At 38.6% G+C, this 25,493-nt stretch overlaps 1 protein-coding gene across 1 annotated transcript in view; it reads right to left on the bottom strand.

Annotated features, from left to right (window-relative positions):
• The window catches only part of WNT7A (Wnt family member 7A), a gene marked incomplete at both ends in the record, with an annotated part of 55,757 nt that overhangs the window by 5,675 nt on the left and 24,589 nt on the right, over nucleotides 1-25,493 (bottom strand). The window contains one exon of the mRNA XM_083356559.1: nucleotides 13,117-13,388. Within this exon, the coding sequence (XP_083212685.1) occupies nucleotides 13,117-13,388 (272 nt within the window). The remainder of the gene's footprint in view (nucleotides 1-13,116; nucleotides 13,389-25,493) is intronic.

The following is a 25,493-nucleotide window of genomic DNA, read 5'->3' as shown; positions in this document are numbered from 1 at the left end:
TACATTATAATACAAAAGAGAATGTTTATAAAATGATGAATGTTTATAAAAGGACTAGACCTCCAAGGTTCCTTTCAACTCCATGATGATGATGATGATGATGATGGTGATGATGATATGATGATGGTGATGTACCTGTGGTACCTGATTCCAGAAAAAATATCTAGAATGTATAAAAATACTTCAAATATATACTGGAAATGTGAAAAACATAGAGGGTCATTTTATTATGGCTGGTGAACTTGTAAAAATGTCAGAACATTTTGTATTCAAATACATAAATGGATACAAAGAATTTAAAAAGTCTTCTTGAATATTCAGTTGAAACCAGAACTCTTCTTGTTGGGACTACAGTAATGGATAAATAATTAGAAAAGAATTATGGAATATTGTTTTTTATAAATGATGACTGCTGCAAATTATTATATGCATAAAAATGGAAAAACTGAAATAACCATAAAGAGTAACAGATGGTAAAGATGGCAAAATTAACAAAGATGACAAAATTGACTTGCTGGATTAGAGAAAGGGCAATAGCTACAATTATTACTGACTGGACACTCCTTATGGACTTTTTGCTGAAAAAGCTGAATTGGGTTTTTAAAAGATTGGACTGGAAGAACTGGAGAAGAAAGACTGGAAGAAAATTTTGAACTAACTGATTGAACTAAAAATCTGAAAGTAATTTTATTTCAGATGAACATATATTTAGGGTATTGATCAAATACAAGATATCTAGGAAGTGACCTTATTCAGAAAATGACCAAATTTAAATCCTCCTTTCCTCCCAATTTTATTTGGGGCCAAATTCAAAACAACTTTCCAACTTTCGAAAGACATATGCTTTCCTCTTTTTTTAAAAAAAAATCTGGTTTTTCACTAAAACATGATTGTGGCCTGGGTTTTGTAAATAGTAGGTCCTTAAAAGATGTCACTTGTAAGAAAGCTGCAGAATTACAGAAGAATATATCTATGGGTTTTTACATTTGAGCATCACCAACATGATCTGTTTCAGAATGGAAGAAAGCAATAATGAATCCATTTTCCCACCCAGTGGTGTGGGAGGTACCAGGTCCTGCAGAAATTAATGTATGATGTTAGGTTATTTGGGGATATGAGTTCCATAAGATACCTATGTGCAAAAATTCTCATCCATTTAATCTGTGATTTGTGTTAGTATCTTGTAGTCCAATATTTGCTCTGCTTCATGTCTTTGATCACCATCTGCTTCAAGAAGAAGAAGAGAAAAGAGCCTGAGAAGGATATCAGTACACCCTTTGTCCTGCTATGCCAGTCTGTTTTAATCCTAGTCACTTGACATTTGCAACTTTAAAGGATGGACTGGTTGTGGTTCACTCAGTGAAAAAGCAGACATTTGTGTCCATTATTCTAACTTTTTTCTACTGCTTTTTTTGTAGTATAGGCAAAGAAATCCCTGGGATCTCTTGCCAGCTCAAGGTAGCCCCATCACAACTTCTGTCTTTTCTGTGCTGATCCAGAAATTCTGCATTAATTCTAGGAATTCACCATCCTTACTGAAGGGAGGAGAGCATTAAATGAGGCATCTGGACCATTAGTGGATTTGGCTCTTTTTCAGCTCTCCACCCCTAACAAGTCAGTTTAGTGTTGATTTGGAGGCAAAACTATATTAAACGATATATCAATTAGAAAGAGGAGTCCCATATATATATATATATATATATATATATATATATATATATATATATATATATATATATATATATATATATATAAATGCATATCAGTCTCCCTTAATTCTTTGTTAGCAATTTAAAAAAATTTAACACACACATACACACACACAAACACACACACACACACACACACACACACACACACATATATATATATATATATATATATAAAATGCTTGTTAACTATTTAGATTACCTTGCTAGGCCCCAAACATGGGACAAATCTTTATTTCCTGTTTCAGCCTAACCGAAGTCCATCGACAGGCAGTAGTCACAACAGTGACAGCTCATATTTGTGCAATTTTTTTATTAAAAAATTTATATATATATATATATATATATATATATATATATATATATATATATATATATATATCCTTGTGTTAATCCTTTACACACAATTACACACCATCCAAAAGAAACAATAGAAAAGCTAAGAAGGAAACAAAAAAGACCAGAATACATCCTCTCCAGCAGCCTATACCCAGATAAGTACCAGATAAACATCCAAATTAAACAAATAAACATTCAGATTAATACCTTTCTTTTTCCATTTTTTCCCCTTCTCTGTCATATCTTTCTTACACATGTTTATCATGCTCCAAGCTTTCTGGGTTACAGCTTTCAACAAGGTGCAAAGAAGAACAACAAAGATGATAAGAGATTTGAAATGTAAATTGTATGGTGAACAGCTAAGAGAACCAGTTATGTTTATCCTAACAAAAGGAAAGTTTAGGGGAGACAAGATAGGAATCTTAAAATACTTGAAGGGCTGTCATAGGGAAGAGGGCATCAATTTATCTTCCAAAGCATCTGAGGGCAGGTCAAGATGTAATGAGTAGAAGCTTGTCATAGAGAGAGAGAGAGAGATTCAATCTCAGAATAAGGAAGAATTTCCCGAGAGTGAGAATAATTAATCAGTGGAACAGCATGCCTCCTAAAGTTGTGGGTAGTCTATTGTAGGAGGCTTTCAAGAAATTATTTGTTCTGGATGGTATATAATAACTCTGGCCTTGAGCAGCGGGTTGGACTAGAAGACTTCCAAGGTCCATTCTAACTCTATGATTCTATGATTCAAGGACCCACAATGCCCCAATCAAGGAACTACCAACTCAGACAAACAAACAGTAAATAGCCTCATCGAGGAACTAACAAGAACACTGTCACCAACGCTTGTCTATAAACAGAGAGCAAACCCCACTTCCTTCTAGAACTGATGATGTTATGTAGTTGGGCAATGAACAGTCTGCAAGAAAGCAACCAAGTTCAGAGAGCACCAAGGATCCCAATCTATAATCACCATCTTCAATCTCCATTCCAAAGAGAGGGAGGCAAAGGTCACTGGGAATAAGTTGACAATTTTATTGTGAGAATTTTTGCTGTTCTCCTGAGTAGTTACTCTGCATCAGTTTGACAAAATCAAATCAAATAGAACAAATTAAAATTATATGTTATTATTTTTTACTTATAGGTTGGAAAGTGGAAGTTAAATATTTTAAGGAGGAGTTTGGTCTCATTTCATTCCGAAATAAGCATTCAGATTCTGGGAATGTATGTATGTTTGTATCTATGAATATATAGACGTTTTATGCAACATTTATATTACAACTTTTCTAGGAAGCTTTCAAAGGTAGCTCTATTTTATTAACTACTTTTTAAACTTGATTTGCCTTTAACGTGCTTTCTACAATTAAAATTATGTTTTCCCAATCTTATCGTTGAACACCACCAATGCTAATCTGTCTTGCTGTCTTTGACTTCTCACTTATTATTAACCCTTTTGATGATGGCAACTGCTAAACAAGAATAACGCTTGACATGAAGAATTGTTGCCTGCCATTTAACCATTATTATCAGAAGGAAAAACAAAAATCAATTGGTGATTCAAATTCATTTTTTTATCAAAATAGACAAGCTAGTGAAACAAAATTCTAATGGAAATTAATTAGAAACATAGGATGTAGTAAAAGTCAGGGGGGAAAATGGCAAACTTTTTTGCCTAAGGTACACAACAATGGGAGAAGTTGTGATATAAAAAAAATGAAAAACTAATTTAAAAGTTAATATAACCCCTTACCCTCAAAATGAACAGCCAAGAAAAACTATTACAGCTCTCAGATATATACTTGATCCAATTCTGGCAGCGAACTAGGCCATCAAGCCTCAGTAGCACAATGACAGAGGCTTCAGGTATTTTATAAGAGCATCATAGGATCCACAGTTATATTTTTTTAAGAAGAGATTGAACAATCATTTGTCTGAAATGGTACTGAGTTTCCTTCCTGAGCAGGGGATTGGACTAGAAGACCCCCCCTTTCAACTCTGTTATTCTGTTATGGACCCTGTATTGCCACCTCTACATCATAAAGATGCCTTCTCAATCCTATACACACTTAGAAACAAATTCTACTGTAATCAATGGGATTAACTTTTAAATAAAATTGATTGAAAGCAAGGATACATATAATATTTAGATTGTTTAATAAAAACATAACATTAGAATTCCTTCTTTGTGTAGCATCTTTTAAAATCACAAAGGTCAGAAAGCTATATGTGTACAGTAGTAGAGTAATAACTATACTACATCCAAGAGCATCTTCAACCTTAAGCTTGTGTCTTCAGTAATACAAGAGGCTGCATGGAAGATTTCATATCAACATCTAGCTGCACAAACAGTTCTCCCACACATACACAGACACCTCACTTTGTTGGATAGTGGCCAAAAACATGAAGGCTTTAAAGCAAAGATCAGCAATGTTAAACAACAGCAAAGTCAGAAAATGGCTTTTAAATGGCATGATTAACACCTGAGCTTCAAGGCCTAGGTGGCTTTGTGGCTGATACCATAATATCACTTGATTCCAGAGGTATCTGAGCAACCTCCATCATTTTTTTAATTATTCAATAGGAGGATGTTCTTCTAGACTTCCTGGAGTCTATGGCAATTTTCAAACGTTCCAAACACATGAGGGCATTTAAAGCTTTTTCTGCTGGCATGACTTGAGATAGCTGACTGCTACAGCACATATTTTTGGTTTCCATACTAGTACAGCAGATTTTCTGTCTTCAAAGATATCTGACTTAAGGGCCAGACTAAGACTGGCATGTACATTTAATAAAATTTTGTAATTAAAAAAAAAGAGTGGGGGAGGGGTTTTTTCCTTTGTGATGTTATCTCCATGAACCTATTTTAGTATGGAGACCAAGCTTTGTTAGCATGTATTCTTTGTTCAACCACTCCTTGTTTACAATTTTTTCCCCTATGGTTAAAATGGTAGCTTATGGCCCTCTCGAGCAATTTGTATTAGTAATCGGAAGCATGACAAGAGAAGAGTAGGAAGACAATTAAAAATGGTCATCATCAGTTCTATACAGGGAATCCATGGAGGAAGACAATTATATTAAAATGCAGCTGTTAACTGGGTGATCAAAGTCCAGCCCCTTTTTAACATGTATGATACATCCATTAAAAGACCAGAGCCTTCAATTGTCCAGGTGCATCTGGCATTTTGACTTTGTTCACATATAGAGAGACACGTAGACAGCCCTGGTTCTATTGGAAATGTTGCAATGACAGGAAAGAAAAGGCTTACTAGTGTGTTTTTTTTAAAAAAAAAAAAAGCTAAGCTAGGTATCTGTGAAACCAACAACATTATTCAGATTTAGGAATGCAATATGTAAATGCAGGAAGTTATTGCTCATTTGAACAAACTTTCAGTATATTCCTTGAATGTTTTATCTTTAAATTTTAGATTTATCTTCAGGTTTCTTTTTCTTTCCTCATTCATTCATTCTTCTGCTATTAAGGTTTATGTGGTCAAAATGATAAGAGCCTTGGTCCCTTCTTTTAGAGTCTAGATTGACATAACCTATTTTACAAAACACTCTCAGATTGTAATTCAAGATAATAGTCAGTTGGCAGGTATTTGGGCTAAATTTGTTGAAAGAAGAAACATTCCTCAAAGTAAGAGTTGTCAGGGATTATATATATATTAGCAATTTGAATAATTTACACAAAATAATGAGCTGTCATAAGTTGACTATAAGTTGGATAAGCCTTGAGTCAGGGCAAAGCAGGAAAGAAAGAGTTAATTAGCAAGGTGCATTCAAAAAGCCTTGACAAATTCTTAACACATATTTCCCTTGCCTTCTAGCTAATAAAAGAGAGAAAAGAACCTGTGGCTCAGGAAGTTAAAACAACTGCCTAATATATAATCAGCCCAGGTTCGAATCTCAGATAAAGGGTATGACTGACTGATGAGAACATAATAAGTTCGAAATGATTATCTCAGCCTCCCAAATTCTTTATTAGCAATTTGAATAATTTACACAAAATAATGAGCTGTCATAAGTTGACTAGTTCCTGTGGATAAGCCTTGAGTCAGGCCAAAGCAGGAAAGAAAGAGTTAATTAGCAAGGTGCATTCAAAAAGCCTTGACAAATTCTTAATATATATATATTTAGATTACCTTGCTAGGCCCCAAACATGGGACAAATCTTTATTTCCTGTTTCAGCCTAACCGATATGTGTGTGTGTGTGTGTGTGTGTGTGTGTGTGTAAAAATATTTGTCAAGTCATTTGAATATGCCTTGCTAATTAACTCTTTCTTTCCTGTTTTGGCCTAACTCAAGGCTATCCACAGGATATAGTCACAACTTATGAAAGCTCATTATTTGTGTAAATTATTCAAATTGATAATAAAGAATTTTAGGGAGGCTGAAATGATCATTTCAAACTTCTTATGTTCTCATCAGTCAGTCATACCCTTTTTATCTGAGATTCGAACCTGGGCTGATTATATATTAGGCAGTTGCTTTAACTTCCTGAGCCATATATATATGTTAAATGTTTGTTAAGCATTCAGAATACACTTGCTTAGTCCCAGACACGGGACAAATCTTATTTCCTGTTTCAGCCTAGCTCAAGGCCATCTACAGGCAGTAGCCACAGCAGTGGCAGCTCATATTTGTGTAAATTGTTTTGGCTTGCTAACATTCTTTGTCATATATATGACTTCAAATGACTTGACAAATATTTAACACATATATCTCCCTTGCTTCCTAGCTAATAGAGAAAGAACCTGTGGCTCAGGAAGTTAAAGCAACTGCCTAATATATAATCAGCCCAGGTTCGAATCTCAGATAAAAAGGTATGACTGACTGATGAGAAGTTTGAAATGATCATTTCAGCCTCCCTAAAATTCTTTATTAGCAATTTGAATAATTTACACAAATAACGAGCTGTCATAAGTTGTGACTATATCCTGTGGATAGCCTTGAGTTAGGCCAAAAAACAGGAAAGAAAGAGTTAATTAGCAAGGCATATTCAAATGACTTGACAAATATTTAACACACACAGACACACATACATACATAAATACATACATACATAATGGTAAAGGTAAAGGTTCCCCTGCACATGTGTGCTAGTCGTTTCCAACTCTAGGGGCTCATCTCCGTTTCAAAGCCGAAGAGCCAGCGTTTGTCCGAGGACGTCTCCGTGGTCATGTGGCCGGCATGACTAGACGCCAAAGGCGCACGGAACGCTGTTACCTTCCCACCGTAGTGGTCCCTATTTTTCTACTTGCATTTTTACGTGCTTTCGAACTGCTAGGTTGGCAGAAGCTGGGACGAGTAACAGGCGCTCACTCTGTTACACGGCACTCGGGATTCGACCCGCCAAACTGCCGGCCTTCAGATCGACAAGCTCAGCGTCCTAACCCACTGAGCCACCGCGTACATACATACATACATACGTACATACATACATACATACATACATACATATGTGTGTGTGTGTGTGTGTGTGTGTGTGTTTTCTGAGGTTTTATATATATAATTATATATATAATTTTATCTCTTAGATTTTATGCTTTACTGGAGAAAAAAACTGGCATAAAATGTAGGGGAAAGACTGTGGCTTTGGGGCAGAGCACGTGCACAGAAAGAATATCTTGTTCAATCCCTCAGGCTTTTAGGCATGGCTGTAAAGAATCCAAATTCAGTCCTAGAAAGCCATTAATAGTAAGAATGCTCCTGAGCTACATGGAGAAACAAACCACCTCATTATAACTCAGTTACCAATATCCAAAATTGTTCATCGTTATATAACACTTGAAAAACTCTGGGTAGTTAAATTGCTCTTAACTTTTCCATCTCCTTTAGAATAAACTGGTATTTCTGTGTAAGTTATAACCTCATCTTTGATAACTGCACGTTGCATTGTTCTTTGTTGCATTTGCTTTCAACTGTTTGATGCCTCAAATTTCAATTCGAGCGCTGAAGGAAATACAAAGTGCTCCAAGCACACGACATGATAGGATTACTAACTCAGCTCACCTACTGTAAGTCCTGCAATGAAGAGGCACATCAAATAAAAAGCCACCTTGATAAGTCCTTGGTTACAGGAGTCTTCTAATGCAGCCTGGGTCGTAATTTATCACAATGACTCATAATGTGGCGTTCTATGTAATATGATGTAATGCTGATGCAAAATTCCATTCATTGAATTTCAAGGTCACAAAAGAGAAAACAAGAGAAAGAAAGAGTACAGTTTCTTTTTAGTTGCAACAAAATGTTTTCTCTTGAAAAGGCTTTGGCTCTTTCTTACACACCCTCTTATTGTGCAAAATTCCTGCTTGAAAATGCTCTTCTGTTTTCTCTAGTATATCCATTAAATAACAGGCTTCTTCTGCTATTCTCACAAGACCTTGATTAAAAAGGAAGTTAACTTTGATAAAAGTCAAGGCTTGAGCATTTCTTAACCACAAAGTGATTTTCAAGCAGCCACCTTGTGGCAGACATCTGCACTGGAACTGATTTAGCTCACAACTTGCTGCTTTATTGCCACAGTAACTACCGTTAAGTTCCAGTGGCCAAAATGAGGTAACATGCAGAACTATTCAAAGATCTCTTTCTGAGAGCTAGAAAAATATTTAAAACAACCACCGTTATGTTGGTGAATGCCTCCATTTTAACACTTTAAACAGATTATACCGCAAAAGTATAAAAGCCGCAAGAACATGGGAAGTATCTACTGAATTGCATAAAAGCGTACTTAAAAATGATGGAGGCGTCCTGTGGTCCCAATTTAAGATTCACAGTTTATGGGGTGACCCCATAACAACAAATAGAACACAGAGGATGGGAACATCAATAAAACCCAAAGCTACCATGGCCAAGCTAATCAACAGCAGCTCATGTTGGTCCAACCAAGAATATGGCTACAGATGGTTTAATTTTTTAACTTTAAAAAGATATTATTTTTTTCTACAAAAAGATGGGACCTATTGCAAGGTAAATATGTTTACCAAATTCCATTGTATTTTTAAAATTACGGTATCACCATATTCCTGAGATTTATCAATACTGATGAGATTTATCAATACTGACAATTGAGTTGTATGTGGATTATACACCACATTATGTACTAGACGCAGGATCATGATACACAGAGGAAAAAAAGTTAATTGTGTATCTTAGTGTTGTGATAATGATCATAGTTCTTTAAAAGGGTCCTATCCATAATACTTTTTTGTACAGGATCAATATTAGCTGGCTAAACCATTGACCTCTTGCTTTTAGGTGATTAGTTAATTCTGCTGAGATTCAAATTGTTGAAACCAAGAGACTAGTGTATATCATCCTTCAATGAAGCTGAATGTTGGTAGATTCATGATCAACAAGTTGGTGCCCATAGTTCTTCATTATACTACAATAATCAGTAGATTGAATAGCTCTGAATAATTGGCAAAGAACAAGAAGATATTACCTTCATATCCTTTTTGAGGTTTTCAATGACAGCTATTGGGCACTAAACTAGGATAAAGAACGATAACTTTCTTGAGCTGATCTGATAAAGTTCCCCTTAGATTATTTTACTATACACAATAAAGTAATAGATGGCATAATTAACTCAGAAAATGTTGTTATTGTTGATGTAACTCTTACTGGAATGTAGCAAGAAAAGAACTCTGAAATGAAGGATATTCCCAAGAAATCCATTGACCACAATATAGAGAATATTCCTCACACATTCCCTTCCATGACCTTGTAATCAAATAATCAGATGAACCTCACATCAACTGATGATATTTCATCAAAAATATTCAAAGTAGATTATCTATCCAATTGAAATAAGGTGGGTTGAGAAGTAGAGGGAGAGAGGGAGAGAGGGAGAGGGAGAAAAAGAGAGAGAGAGAGTTTTCAAAACATCACTAATTAAAACACAGCCTGAAAAAGAAGACAGCCTAATGACCTGGACATTGTGTCACATGATGACCTTTATATAATAATTGCTTGATCTTTCTCTGCTCATCAAATACTTTTTTCTCCTCACTATCATGACCAGTTCTTTCTTAATGGAAAGAGTTGGTTAAGATACCATTATCCCCAAATGAGTAAAGATATCCCAGTATCTTTAAATGAGCAAACTATGCATTGTACTGAAACGGAAATCACTAATTAACTATCATCACTAAATAATGATTAATGTAATTATATTAAAACTGCACTAATGGAATTTGATTGTAGAGTATTCTAATAAGCAATTCTCCAAATCTCAGTGATAACTATGGTATGCCTTAACAACAACAAAAGAACTCTTTGGCACATAACCATATTCCAAATCAAATACTCTGAGAAAAGTCAAATGGTATAGCAATACTAAATACTAAATATTTTATTACCATGAATTAAATTCTACATTTAAAAATGCCATTTCACCAAACTTTATATTTTGTGAACCTTTATTTAAATGGCAGAAATGAGCATCAAAGTTACTAAGTTTCATAGATGAACTTATCTGGATTCTTTAAATAATGTTAACCAGTCTTGTGCTGGATTATAGAAGCAAGAAATTTCCAATAACTCCAAAATCAATTCAATAGCTCCACATTGGGAAAATATAATAGCTTTAAATTTGTGGGGAAAATATTAGAAGGCCAAAGTCAGCGCAGATGCAATTTTCCCTATTATGCCTTCTACAAAGTGAAAGTTGTGATGCTCATATTATTAGTATTAAATGCAATTTAAGTATCTACCAGCCAGTTTTGCATTACAGTCCGTATATCTGAATGCTAGTATGAATGGGTTGGCCATGCGATACTGTGAGCGTACTTTATCAATGATCTGATCCCCCCATTAGAAGGCATTGGAATTTTTCGACCAACAATCTGGGACTGCAATGCTCTATGGAAACTTGCATGAATACATCAAAGAATATATCTGTTCACATGACATTCAACAAATGTTTAACATGTGAAGATTCACTATACACATTAGGACTATGCAATGCTTTGAATTCAGTTTCAAACACATGCTTCACAGCATGAACAGATCTGTCAATGACTGAAGTTGTTTCCTCTATTATTCAGTCAGAATCGGCTTTCCTGTCTCTTTCTCCACATGACATAGCTTGAGATTCTTGAGATATAGTATGCTATCATATCTTCACTTAGTCTTCTAACTATTTCTTCTCATAGACATAAATAGGTTTAGCTATGACACAGTATTTTCTTTCCTTTCTAATAATATGCATTATTACGATTGTGTGTGTGTGTGTATGTGTGTTTATACACACACACACAATTCCTGCAGCTCACAGAAAAGCACATAGAACACACTGTATGTGCAGTTCACACATGCACAATTGTGCCACTCTAAAAGCTGTCTGCAAGGGAAGTAAGGTGGCAAACATTGTGACACAAATTCCTTACATACTGTATTTACTGGCTAAGTTGACTCAGCCTTCCATCCTTCGAGGTTGGTAAAATGAGGACCCAGATTGTTGGGGGCAAGATGCTGACTCTAAACTGCTTAGAGATGGCTGTAAAGCACTGTGAAATGGTATATATGTCTAAATGCTATTGCTATTGCTAACAGGTCATGTGACACTTATCAATGACTTCTGGAGAGCCATTCTGACCAAACATCAAATTATGGAATTATTCTGGGGGTTCTTAATTTGTAAAGCTAAACTATTTTGGATATAGCACACTAAAAAGCAGAGACATCACCCTGTCAACAAAAGTGCGTATAGTCAAGGCTATGGTCTTCCCAGTTGCAATGTATGGCAGTGAAAGCTGGACCATAAGAAAGGCTGAGCGCCAAAGAATTGAGGCCTTTGAACTATGGTGCTGGAGAAGACTCCTGCGAGTCCCTTGGACTGCAAGGCGATCAAACCGGTCAGTCCTAGAGGAGATCAACCCTGACTGCTCTTTAGAAGGCCAGATCCTGAAGCTAAAACTCAAATACTTTGGCCACCAAATGAGAAGGAAGGACTCACTGGAGAAGAGCCTAATGCTGGGAAAGATTGAGGGCAATAGAAGAAGGGGACGACAGAGAATGAGGTGGCTGGATGGAGTCACTGAAGCAGTAGGCGTGAGCTTAAATGGACTCTAGCAGATGGTAGAGGACAGGAAGGCCTGGAGGAACATTGTCCATAGGGTCGCGATGGGTCGGACACGACTTCGCAGCTAACAACAACAAAATTTTGGATGTATAACAAACAAGTTTTCATTCCCATCTTGCCAATTTCCCAGTTATATATACAGAATTAGAAAAGTTGCAATTCAGGTCTCATTCATTATCTATATTCACAACTGTCTTGTAGTGGCAGAGCTTTCTCACCTGTCCCTACTCCCTAGGAAGGCAACCAATAATGGGACAGAATAGCAATAGCACTTAAACATATATACCAGTTCAGAGTGCTTCACAGCACTCTCTAAGGGGTTTTACAAAATCAGCATATTGCCCCCAACAATCTGGTTCCTCAGGATGGAAGAGTGAGTCAACCTTGAACTCATTAGGCTCGAACTCCAGACTGTGGGAAGAGTTAGCCTGCAATACTGCATTCAAACCACTGCTCCACCAGGGCTCTTATTCATGTATGGTATTCTTTAGCTACCAATGCTAAATCAAGCCAATATCAACCTGTACAAACTGTTATGTAATGATCAGAGGAAAAGTTTTGTAGAGTGCATTCTAACCATGAGATCTATTCTCTGCCTTGAGTTGTTCCAAACAAAATTATTATTTAAAAGCAAGAGGTTGGTACTAACTTTTTAATCTTACCATCTTACACATATATGACCCACTCATTACTTCACCAGTAATAAATAAGTCATAAGTAAGACAGAAGAAAAAGATCTGATCACTGAGCTACATGCATGATTAATGTCAAAACATTATTTCATTATGAATATGTTTTTCTTCTGGTTGCTTCCTGCTTCATTATTATAACATGTCAACCTTGGTGCAAATAATTTCCTGAGTCAGTTCCATTGATATGCAAATTCACATCCTAGTTAAATGGGAAGTGACATTACCTTCATAGCACATGCACATACATAATACAAAATAATTTGCTTGGCCACATTAGGAGCTTAGCAAAGGTGCCTACCTTTCGCCCAGCCTCATTGTTGTGCAAATTCATGAGAGTCCTTGCATTTTGCTTAATCTCCCTGGCATCCACAAACACTTTGGAGAATCCTATTCCATATCGGATGTCTGCAGAGCAGCCTCCCCATTTCCATCCTTCATCTTTGTGGTACTGTCCTTGCTTTTCCTTGTCACAACCACAATTGCTCAAGTTCCCTTGGGTGCAGGCAGCAGTAATGGCGTGGGCTACTCCGGCAGCAATGATGGCATAGGTGAATGCTGCTTCTCTACTACCTGAAATTAGGATGCAAGTTTCAGGAAAAGATAGAATATTTGGAAGAAAAACAGCAACGGTAATAACAATAAAAACACACAGTATGCAAGTCTATGCAGTGAAAAGGCTGCAAGGCTATTATTAGACATGCTGTAAATTTGCAGGCATAAGCATTTCTTGTCATATCCGAGTACTCTTCTTTTGTTGATGCTCAGACACACCCCAAAGAATCATGCTTTAGTAGAGACAGCATATTTTTAGCACTTCCCAAAAATGTCAAATTAGAAAATACTTAATAATGCAAGCAAGGTTGCTTTTTCAGATTGCAACCTGTAATTCAATGGGCTTTTTAAATACTCAGCTGAAGCACTTTAGATCAGAGAAATGTTTCACCATGTGACTTAACAATGTACAGTGTGTTTTAGACTCAGCATAATAATAGGAATATCATCCCATAGAAACGCAGAAGGCATCCCACACAAAAGCAGAAGGAATACACAAACTTTATTACACTTACTAGTTACTTGCTGTAACTGACACAAACATAGCGATTGGAAAATGACATCTTCAAAGTACATGGCATGCTTGCTGTATTTATAGTCAAAGCACTTTTTTCTGAATAGTTGTTGAACTATGCAAGCTCTGGTATCTATAATATGTCATAAAATAATTTGTAGCATTGCTAAGTATAATTAGCTGATGCCCTTCCTGGATCAATATGAAACACAAAGAACTGTGGGATATGTAGCTTTGTCCACAAAACAATGATTTTAGACTACATCAAATGCCACGTGGGTTTTAGAATTTAAGGGGAGAGAGAGAGAGAGAGAGAGAGAGAGAGAGAGAGAGAGAGAGAGAGAGAGAGAGAGAGAGAGAGAGAGAGAGAGAGAGAGAGAGAGAGAGAGAGAGAGAAGTTTACTTTCCAGTTGCATGGCCACAGAAAAAGAGTCTATGTATGTGTGTCTGTGTGAATTTGTTCTAAACAAAGATGGTTGGGAAAACTTTCCCTGATCACAGAGATCCAGATCTGGCAGTCAGTCATGTACTTGTCACCCTGTTTGGATTTATCACTGCCCATTATCCCAAGGCAGGAAGATTGGGGTGGCTGTTTTGATTTGGGAAGATCACAACATCGTTGTTATCCCCCATTCAGTCATGTTCAACCCTTACCCATTCTATGGATCAGCACTCTCCATGCCCCTCTGTCTCGCTCTTCAGATCTGCCATGGTCATCCAGGGTCATTCTTTATAGTATCCAGCCAGCAGATACTAGGGCAGCCCCTTCTTTTTCCACTGATCACTCCCAGTTCTTTGAGGCAGTTCCAGAGCTTTTCACGGTCAACACAGTCAAAAGTTTTTGTGTAGCCAATGAAGCACACGTAGAGGACTTTTTGGTATTCCTTTGCTTTTTCCATTATCCAACATAGATTGGCAATATGCTAACACGTTCCTCTTCCTTTCTGAAATCCTGCTTGTATATCAGGCTGTTCTCTGTCAGTGTTTGGACAGAGAACTGCCTGATTAAATGGCTGATTAAATGACTAAGCAACCACAGGCACAGATAACCCAGTATGAGACCATATTTCAGAAGCTAGATTTTAGATGCAAGTTGAAATCGTTGCTGTTGTACACTCTCTCTGCTGTACAATTGGGAGTGGGAGGAGAGAAATCCTGATTCTTAAATCAAATCCCAAAGTTCCTGGAAAAGCCAGGCCTTAGTGGCTTTCCTAAATGCCAACAGACTTTATCTGGCCAACAAGCATGATTCCATCTCCAGTAGTGTTGGAGGAGCATAGAGTAATGTTTCCAGTTAATTTTAACTTGTCTTATTGAGGGAGGAATAGAGGCCATTCAGGAATTTGTGACCACTATGACAACCGTGTGCTTGTCCCCAGTTCATCAGAGACTTGATTCATGACACTGACCCCATTCAATCTGGGTTTTGTCTCTGAGAAATGTAATCTGAGTTGGAGGACATTAAGATTTGTTATGGGGAGAACTCAGTGGTAAGGTTCAGCCAGTTTGTACCAGTTCGGCAGTACAAGTAGCTACTTTTTTGTTGCCCAGGCCCAGAATGGACTTCCAGAAGCGGTATCCACACAGAGAACTGGTTGTTCACATAGTTGAATCCCATCACTGGGAGAACTGCATATGATAGGTCCTCATGTCCATCAATTCAAGGAAGTTCTTTATGAGCAGCTCAAGGAGATGCTGAAGCAAAGAAGATCCTACAGCATAACAGGTAAAAGAGTGAGCCTATCCAAACATGAGAAAGAGGTTCATATTTATACTGTGGAACTAAAGAATAGTGAAACAGAAGTATTTCTGTACCCATATTATCATTCAATGGCCCTTTTAAAAGTGACTGAGATCCTTCTGAATAAGGATAGGACAAAAGAGCAGTTATATGAGCACATTCAGTAGAGGTGGTAGAAGCCTCATCTTATGAGCTTATCTGAATGGAATTTGAGCCTGTTGCTCTTAAGGAAGTGAACAAGATTCTTCGTGACATTGGCTCTGCTACCTGGGATTGGATACCTGCCATTTCTGGTTGATGAAAGCCTCAAAAGCTGCTATAGGAAGCTTGAATAGGGCAGTGATGAATGCTTCTTTGAGGGAGGAGTGTGGTTTTTCTGGCCTTTAAGAGGTGGTGGAGCACCTAATCCTCAAGAAATCATAGTTGAGCTCTCTTAAAAAGTACAAACCAATTTCCATGCTTCTCTTTTGGCGGAATATTGTGAAGAAGACAATTGTGGAAAATTGCACATTTTGAGGTTCTGAGATAAAATGTATTGTCTGGATCCTTTTTAGTCTGGTCTCAGAATGCAATATGCAAATTTCTTGGATAATATGCTAGTGCAGGAGCTGCATCGATTGCCAGTGGGCTTCTGGTGATTGGTGCAGATGAAGATGCTTTAAATCCACACATAACTCTAGACCAGGATATCTTGGAGACTGCCTGCTTTCAGTGGCACCTGTCCATCCAACAACTTCTTAAAGGAACAACTCCCTTCAGCCCCCACTCAAAAAGACTCATCAGGAGATTTCATCAATTGCCATGAAAGCAGGTCTTTCCCACAACCACCTTCCCTTTGTAGAACATTGTTCCCTCTCACCCACAGAGTAAAATCTGTTGGCATTTACAAAAGCCATGGAGGCCTGGCTTTTCCAGGAAGTGGAATTGATTTGATTTAAGAATAGGGATTTCTCAGCCCCACCCCCACCCCCAATAAGCGATAGTTAATTATTTTGGAATGGAATAATTCAATTATGTATTGTTTTGTTGTGCAATATTGGGCATGTGTTTAAACCTTTTTATTGGTTCTGAGTACACACTGCAAATTTGTGACTGAAGTGGCACGTAAGAGGGAGGAGAAAGATGGACAGATAGAAATGTTTCCTAATATTGAAGGAACCAAACATAATAAAAATAATAGTCAAAAGCCACTCAAATAAAAATGTCAACGTTTGAAATTAAACCTGTTTTTAAAGCTCTCACTTTGGCTATGATTGTATTTGCCTCTTTTGCTGTGCATCATAGCCACTTCTTGAATGACTCTGTTTATAATATATATAAAAAACAGAAAACACACAAGTCAGTGCAAAATGATATTTGTCTATTCAAAACTAAGCCTCACAGAGTTCATTTGGTCTTCTGTAGGGGCTGGGAATGTTGGGTCTTTCAGTCCCCATACCTCTGGAAGATATCATATTGGAAGGGCAATCTCACATTCTTTATTCTCGGCAGAATTGTTCTCCATGGGTGATCTATATATTAATTCTGGCCTCTAAAAGGTCAGAAAATATTTATTTCCTTGTTATTTACCACAGATAACTGGCAGTATAATGGATTCAAGCTTTAACATCAATAAAATCTGTTAAGAGAAACTTTGTGGGTTTATCCATATTCCTTTTTATGTTTAGTTTTTATTGCATGTGTAGATGGAAGAATGTTGTGCTTTTAGACTTCTTAAATTCCTAAGAAATGTAAAACTATCCAAGGAGTATCTCTGACATAAGCATAATTTAAGTATGATTTAGATTAGACTAAGAGAACAAGCTATATATGTATGCTTTTTTATTGGCATATTTCATCTCAGGAGGATGTTTCACAGACTTTGCAAATGATTTAGGAGAAGGTGAACATCTTACCATTTACATGGGTTTTGATGTTAACTCATTCGCAACAACATAAATAAATATCAATATTGTTCTATTTGGGAAAACATAATGCTCAGAAGGAGATTGAAATGTATACTTTAAAAATAAAACTAGGAATCCTTCATTTTTCTTGTCTGTCTATATAGTTTGAAGAAGGTCAACACAACTTGGCAGCACTTAATAAAAATCAGGAATCCTCCCATCAATGTCCTGAACTTCACCCCTGAAAGACCAGATGTGTCCAGTTCTCTTCCCTGTTCAGTATTTATATTCTTGTTATCTATTTTCTAACATTATTTTGTGTGTATGTGTAGACAGACAGAGAGAGAGTGTATGTGTGTAGTGGTTAAGGCATCGGGCTAGAAACCAGAAGACTTTGACTTCTAATCTCAAGGTCGCCAGCTTGGTGACATTGGGCCGGTCACTTTCTTTCACCCCTAGGAAAGAGGCCATGGCAAACCATTTCTGACAAACTTTGCCAAGAAAATGGTAGGGATTATTCAGGCAGTCTCCAAGAATCAGACACAATTGTACTGTGTGTGTGTGTGTGTGTTTTCTGAGGTTTTCGAGGGTGTTTGTATGTAGATCTTTAGTCATTCGGGTTTTTCCCCACGAAGAATTGGAGGTATCAGGGCAACATTTTGACGAAATCTCATCCATCATCCTCAGGCTGGTGACTTCAGCTTTGTTCTTCTGGGAGAAGTGTGTGATAGTGGCTGTTTTTTCTTCTTTTTTAAACTGCCAGAGGGGGTGTGTTCTGTGGGTAGAGGCTTGGCTGTGTTCTGATGGGGTGGAGGTGTGCTCTGATTGGGTGGGGGCTTAGCTGTATGTTCTGATTGGGTGGGAGTGTGTTTTGAATGGGGGCTGTGTTCTGATTGGGTGGGGATGTGTTTTGAGTGGATGGGCTGGTCTCAGCTGCCAGCCTTAGACCTGAACTGGTGAGTTGTGCTGCTTTTGTGTTTGTGGTGGTGCCATGTTTTTATAGTGGGTGTCAGTTTGCTTATTGTGTGGTTTGGAGGGGTTTAAAGTGGCTAATGTTGCAGCTGTAGTTAGGTTTCTGTTTTGTGGTTGTGTGTCGTTATCGTTGTGGGTTCGGCTTTGCTTTTTGAATGGTTGTGTGGTGGTGATGTCATGTGATGTTATCATGAGTTTGGGTCTGGTATCATTCTTGGTGGTTGGGACCCGTCTGTCAATCAAGGTGGGTTTCCAAATGGCTGGTAGGCAAGAGGTATCATCTCGTTTATTCATGCTGTGGGGGCGTTTTTCTATCTCGATGGCTTCTCTGATTATTCTATTGTTAAAATGTTCAATCAATTTTGTGTCCCGTGGCTTTAAAGTGTTGGAACAGGGATGAAGTTTGTTCTCCCTTTCTGAGTGAGTTCCTGTGTTCGTCAATGTGTGGACTTAATCTTCTGTTGGTCTGTCCGATGAATGTGGTGGGGCAGGTGGGGCATGGGATTTCGTATACTCCTTGGTTTTCTAACCCAGTTATGTCTTTGGGGTTTCTTAGGATGGTGGATATCTTTCTGTCTGTGCAGAATGCTGTTTTGATGTTGTGTTTTTGGAGGATCTTGCTGATTCTGTCTGTGGTCCCTTTTAAGTATTTTAAGCCATTTTCTTGTTCTCTGTCTTGGATTTTTGTGGGTGTCTCTCTTCGGATTAAGTTGGTAATCATGTTTCTTTGGAATCTGTTGGCTGTTAATACATTAGTGAGAGTGTGTAGTTCGGTTTTTAGGTGTTGTTCGTCAGCTAGGTGTTTTGTTCTGGAGATGAGTGTTTTGGCTACGGAGTTGATCTGTGCTGGGTGGTGGTGTGAGAGTGCGTTCAGGTAGCAGTTTGTGTGTGTATTTTTATGGTAGATAGTGTGTCCTAGGGAGCTGTTGGATTTCTTGTAGACTAAGACATCAAGGAAGGGAAGTTGATTGTTAGCTTCTGTTTCCATGGTGAACATTTGGAAACCCGCCTTGATTGACAGACGAGTCCCAACCACCAAGAATGATACCAGACCCAAACTCATGATAACATCACGGGACACAAAATTGATTTTAAAGAAACCAGAACTATCGCCAAAATTGAACATTTTAACAACAGAATAATCAGAGAAGCCATCGAGATAGAAAAACGCCCCCACAGCATGAACAAACGAGATGATACCTCTCGCCTACCAGCCATTTGGAAACCCACCTTGATTGACTGACGGGTCCCAACCACCAAGAATGATACCAGACCCAAACTCATGATAACATCACATGACATCACCACCACACAACCATTCAAAAAGCAAAGCCGAACCCACAACGATAACGACACACAACCACAAAACAGAAACCTAACTACAGCTGCAACATTAGCCACTTTAAACCCCTCCAAACCACACAATAAGCAAACTGACACCCACTATAAAAACATGGCACCACCACAAACACGGAGCCAAACAAAAGCAGCACAACTCACCAGTTCAGGTCTAAGGCTGGCAGCTGAGACCAGCCCATCCACTCAAAACACATCCCCACCCAATCAGAACACAGCCCTCATTCAAAACACACTCCCACCCAATCAGAACACACAGCTAAGCCCCCCACCCAATCAGAGCACACCTCCACCCCATCAGAACACAGCCAAGCCTCCACCCACCGAACACACCCTATCTGGCAGTTTAAAAAAGAAGAAAAAACAGCCACTATCACACACTTCTCCCAGAAGAACGAAGCTGAAGTCACCAGCCTGAGGATGACGGATGAGATTTCATCAAAACATTGCCCTGATACCTCCAATTCTACGTGGGGGAAAACCCAAATGACCAAAGATCAATAGCATTTTGTTATGCTATTGGATTGAGGAATTAATATAATGTCAATTTTACCAGTACTTCTGCAAAATTGAGTATGTTGTTATCACTCACAATCTTTTTTAACGTATCATGTGATCCAAATATAACTATAGCTTGATGGTTTCTCAGGTAGGACAAATTGTAGCCAACTTAGGTAGACAGATGGACAGATAGATCAGTAGACAAATTTCAATGGAAAGAATAAGTTCAAACATATTTTCTCCCAAATATTTTTATGCAGTATTTCTTACTGTCTGACTGAAATCCCCTTCAATGGATAAGGGCTATTTTCAGATGGATTTTAACAATATTTCTGCTATTTTAAAAAGTACATTTGATTCCATGATACATTCAATTATCTTTGAAGGTACTTGACTGAACACAATAGAATTTGCCTCTGAGCATATAGCATATCCCCTTCATGGATTACTGCCTTGTCGTGGCGAAGGGGCTTGCATAATTCAATGAAGCTATGAGTTATGCCATGCAGGGCCACCCAAGACGGACAGGTCAAAGCAGAGAGTTCTGACAAAACGTGATCCACTGGAGAAGGAAATGGCAACCCACTCCAGTATCTTTGCCATGAAAACCCTATGGACAGTACCAAAAGGCAAAACGATATGACGCTGGAAGATGAGCCCCTCAGGTCGGAAGGCGTCCAATATGCTACTGGGGAAGAGCAGAGGGCTAGTACTAGTGGCGCCAGAAAGAATGAAGTGACTGGGCCAAAGCTGAAAGGTCGCTCAGCTGTGGATGTGTCTGGTGGTGAAAGGAAAGTCCAATGCTGTAAAGATTTTTTCTCCATAGGAACCTGGAATGTCAGATCCATGAATCAAGGAAAGCTGGACATGGTCAAACAAAAGATGACAAGACTGAACATCAACATCTTAGGAATCAGCAAACTAAAATGGACAGGAATGGGTGAGTTTAATTCAGATGACCATCAGGTATACTACTGTGGGCAAGAATCCCTCAGAAGAAATGAAGTAGCCTTCATAGTCAATAAAAGAGTAGGAAAAGCAATACTGGGATACAATCCCCAAAATGACAGAATGATCTCAGTTCAAATCCAAGGCAAACCATTCAATATCACAGTAGTCCAAGTCTATGCCCCAACCACCAGTGCTGAAGAGGATGAAATTGACTGGTTCTATGAAGCCCTACAGCATCTTATAGAACTAACACCAAAAAATGATGTCCTTATCATCATGCGGGATTGGAATGCTAAAGTAGGAAGCCAAAAGATAACTGGAATAACAGGCAAGTTTGGCCTTGGAGTACAAAATGAAGCAGGGCACAGGCTGATAGAATTTTGTCAAGAGAATATGATGGTCATAGCAAACACTCTTTTCCAACAACCCAAGAGACGGCTCTACACATGGACATCACCAGACGGTCAACAAAGAAATCAGATTGACTCTTTGACTCTGCAGCCAAAGATGGAGAAGCTCTATACAGTCAGTAAAAACAAGACCAAGAGCTGACTGTGGCTCAGACCATGAGCTTCTCATTGCAAAGTTTAGGCTTAAACTGAAGAAAGTAGGGGAAAGCACTAGGCCACTCAGGTATGAATTAAATCATATCCCTGATGAATATGCAATAGAGGTGAAAAATAGATTTAGAATTGGATCTGATAGAGTGCCTGAAGAACTATGGACGGAGGTTCACAACATTGTACAAGAGGTAGCAACTAAAACCATCCCAAAGAAAAAGAAATGCAAGAAAGCAAAATGGCTGTCTGAGGAAGCTTTGCAAATAGCTCTTGTGATTCAGGGTCAGCCTGTGGGTTCGGCAGTTGGGTCGGACGAGTCAGAGGAGGAGGAGGGGGGTGTTGAAGAGCTTGCTGATGATGGCCTTGAGGCTCCGCAGAGCCCTCAGCCGGGCCCCTCCCACTTGGTCACGACGGAGACCCAGCTGTGTGAGCCTGACAGCGTGGATGAAGATGACCCACAGCTGGCCCTGTTCAAGGACGCCCGACGCAGGAGGCAGTCAATCAGGAGTAAACAGAGGAAGGCAATGGGGCACCTCAGAAGGAGGCAGAGAGAGGCCATGCCCTGAACTGAATTTAAGGGGAATGTGTGGGAGGGCTGGTTTGCTGAAGGCAACCGCTTGGATAGTTCCTGTTTCATAGCTCCTGTTTCATGGTTGGTGTCTTGTCTTGCTCTGTTTTATGTGAATAAATTTGGCAGGCTTTATTCCAGCCTCTTGCCGTTTGTAAAGGGGTTGTCCCTGCTTTTGCTGCAGGGCCGGTAGCAGGCTGGTACAGAACAATAGCGGAGGAAAGGACGGAAGCGAAAGGCAAGGGAGAAAAAGAAAGATACACCCAATTGAATGCAAAATTCCAGAGAAAAGCTAGAAGAGAAAATAATGCCTTCTTAAATGAACAGTGCAAAGAAATAGAAGAAAACAATAGAATAGAGAGGACCAGAGATCTCTTCAAGAAAATTGGAGAGATGAAGGGAACGTTTCATGCAAAAATGGGCATGATAGAGGACCAAAATGGCAGGAACCTAACAGAGGCAGAAGAGATTAAGAAGAGGTGGAAAAATTACACAGAAGAACTATACAAGAATGAGCTTTACATCCCTGATAAACACGATGAGGTGGTCACTGACCTCGGGCCAGACATCCTAGAATGTGAAGTGAAGTGGGCCTTAGGAAAGCTGACCAACAACAAAGCTAGTGGAGGTGACAGTATTCCAGCTGAGCTATTCAAAATCTTAAAAGACGATGCAGTAAAAATGCTACACTCAATTTGCCAGCAAATTTGGAAAACTCAACAGTGGCCACAGGACTAGAAAAGATCAGTTTATATTCCAATTCCAAAGAAAGGCAGTGCCAAAGAATGTTCAAACTACCGCACCATTGCACTCATTTCACATGCTAGTAAAGCTATGCTTAAAATCCTACAAGGTAGACTCCAGCAGTATGTGGATCAAAACACAGGAACTAGAGATCAAATTGTCAACATACGCTGGATCATGGAGAAAGCTAGGGAGTTCCAGAAAACCATCAACTTCTGCTTCATTGACTATGCTAAAGCATTTGATTGTGTGGATCACAACAAACCGTGGCAAGTTCTTAAAGAGATGGGAGTACCAGACCATCTTATTTGTCTCTTAAGAAACCTATATGTGGGTCAAGAAGCAACAGTGAGAACTGGACACAGAACCACTGATTGGTTCAAAATTGGGAAAGGAGTCCGGCAAGGCTGTATACTGTCGCCTTGCCTATTTAACTTATATGCAGAGCACATCATGAGAAAGGCAGGGCTAGATGAATCAAAAGTTGGAATTAAGATTGCCAGGAGAAATATCAACAACCTAAGATATGCAGATGATACCACTCTAATGGCAGAAAGTGAAGAAGAACTAAAGAGCCTCTTGTTGCAGGTGAAGAAGGAGAGTGCAAAAGTTGGGTTGAGACTTAACATTAAGAAAATGAAGATCATGGCATCCGGCCCTCTCAATTCCTGGCAAATAGATGGGGAAGAAATGGAGGTAGTGACAGATTTTATTTTCCTGGGCTCCAAGATGGGGACTGTAACCAAGAAATTAAAAGACGCTTGCTCCTGGGGAGGAAAGCCATGGCAAATCTAGACAGCACACTAAAAAGCAGAGACATCACCCTGTCAACAAAAGTGCATATAGTCAAGACTATGGTCTTCCCAATTGCAATGTATGGCTGTGAAAGTTGGACCATAAGAAAAGCTGAGCACCAAAGAATTGAGGCCTTTGAACTATGGTGCTGGAGAAGACTCCTGCAAGTCCCTTGGACTGCAAGGCGATCAAACTGGTCAATCCTAGAGGAGATCAACCCTGATTGCTCTTTAGAAGGCCAGATCCTGAAGTTGAAACTCAAATACTTTGGCCACCTAATGAGAAGGAAGGACTCACTGGAGAAGAGCCTAATGCTGGGAAACGTTGAGGGCAAGAGAAGAAGGGGACGACAGAGAATGAGGTGGCTGGATGGAGTCACTGAAGCAGTAGGCGTAAGCTTAAATGGACTCCAGAAGATGGTTGAGGACAGGGAGGCCTGGAGGAACGCTGTCCATGGGGTCGCGATGGGTTGGACACGACTTCGCAACTAACAACAACAATATAGCATATAGGGTTAAGAATTAAATCTTCTACCCAATTATCAATTGATGATATGAATGCTCTATTAAGCTCATCTGACCTTTCCAAATATTCTGTTTATTGTTTTTCATCCCATATCATGACTTCAGTTCTTTTGTTGCCTCATAATAGTCCAATTTGGTTACCAAAAATGTTATCTGCAGTAAGAAAGAAATGTTATGTCTGCAGTAAGAAAGAAAAATACCTTTGTGATTAGATATTTCTGGCTACCTCATATCAAATAGAGCAAGAAGTGAGACCTGAAGTTAAGAACAGTGTTAATTAAAGAATAATAATGAACTATTATGTATGTCAGCACATAAGGAATGGTGGTTTTGTTGTTATTTTCACAAATCTCTATAATACAAGGCTAGAGCTTTATTTGTGAGGCTTTCCATCAACACGTGACATTCAGTGTTACCATTCACTCCTTTGAAATTATGACCTATGATCCATGCCCCACTTGCTCTAGAGTTGTTTCATCCAGCGTATCAATGAATATATCTTGCTTTAAGATACTTATCTCTCTAATTGCACAATATGAGGGCTGAGAAAAAAGATTCCTTTCAGAGATTCTCTTTGAAGACAAGTCAAATCAAATCTTCTTGGATGAGGAACTCAAATCTAATCACACAGTTCCCAGTTGATCTGGATGATTCAGACACATCTGCCCATGCGTAGAAATGGCTTTAGTGTAAAATCATATGAGAAAGGAAAGCTGTGTGCCCGTATTTGTTTGCAAATCAATAACTGCCACATATGAAATAGACATCATCTGGAACAAGTTTCCATTTAGATCTTTCAGATTCATGAATCCACTAGTAGAGTTTAATGGGATGCTGGTTTTACCCAGCTGTTTGTTTCAAATTTCCTCTTTGACATATGGTCTCTAATGGAGCCTATATAGTCTTTCAGATTCAGCCAGGAAAAGGGTACTTCAGAGCAGAGAAGACCAATATATAACATACTGTAAGCCTGAAATTCTTTACTGCACTTTTTCCTGAGGCCATGCAACT

The sequence above is a fragment of the Vipera ursinii genome (genome assembly GCF_947247035.1).
Source record: "Vipera ursinii genome assembly, chromosome: 2".
NCBI lineage: Eukaryota > Metazoa > Chordata > Lepidosauria > Squamata > Viperidae > Vipera > Vipera ursinii.
Note: the sequence above shows the minus strand (reverse complement) of the source record. Positions and strands in the feature narration are given on the sequence as shown.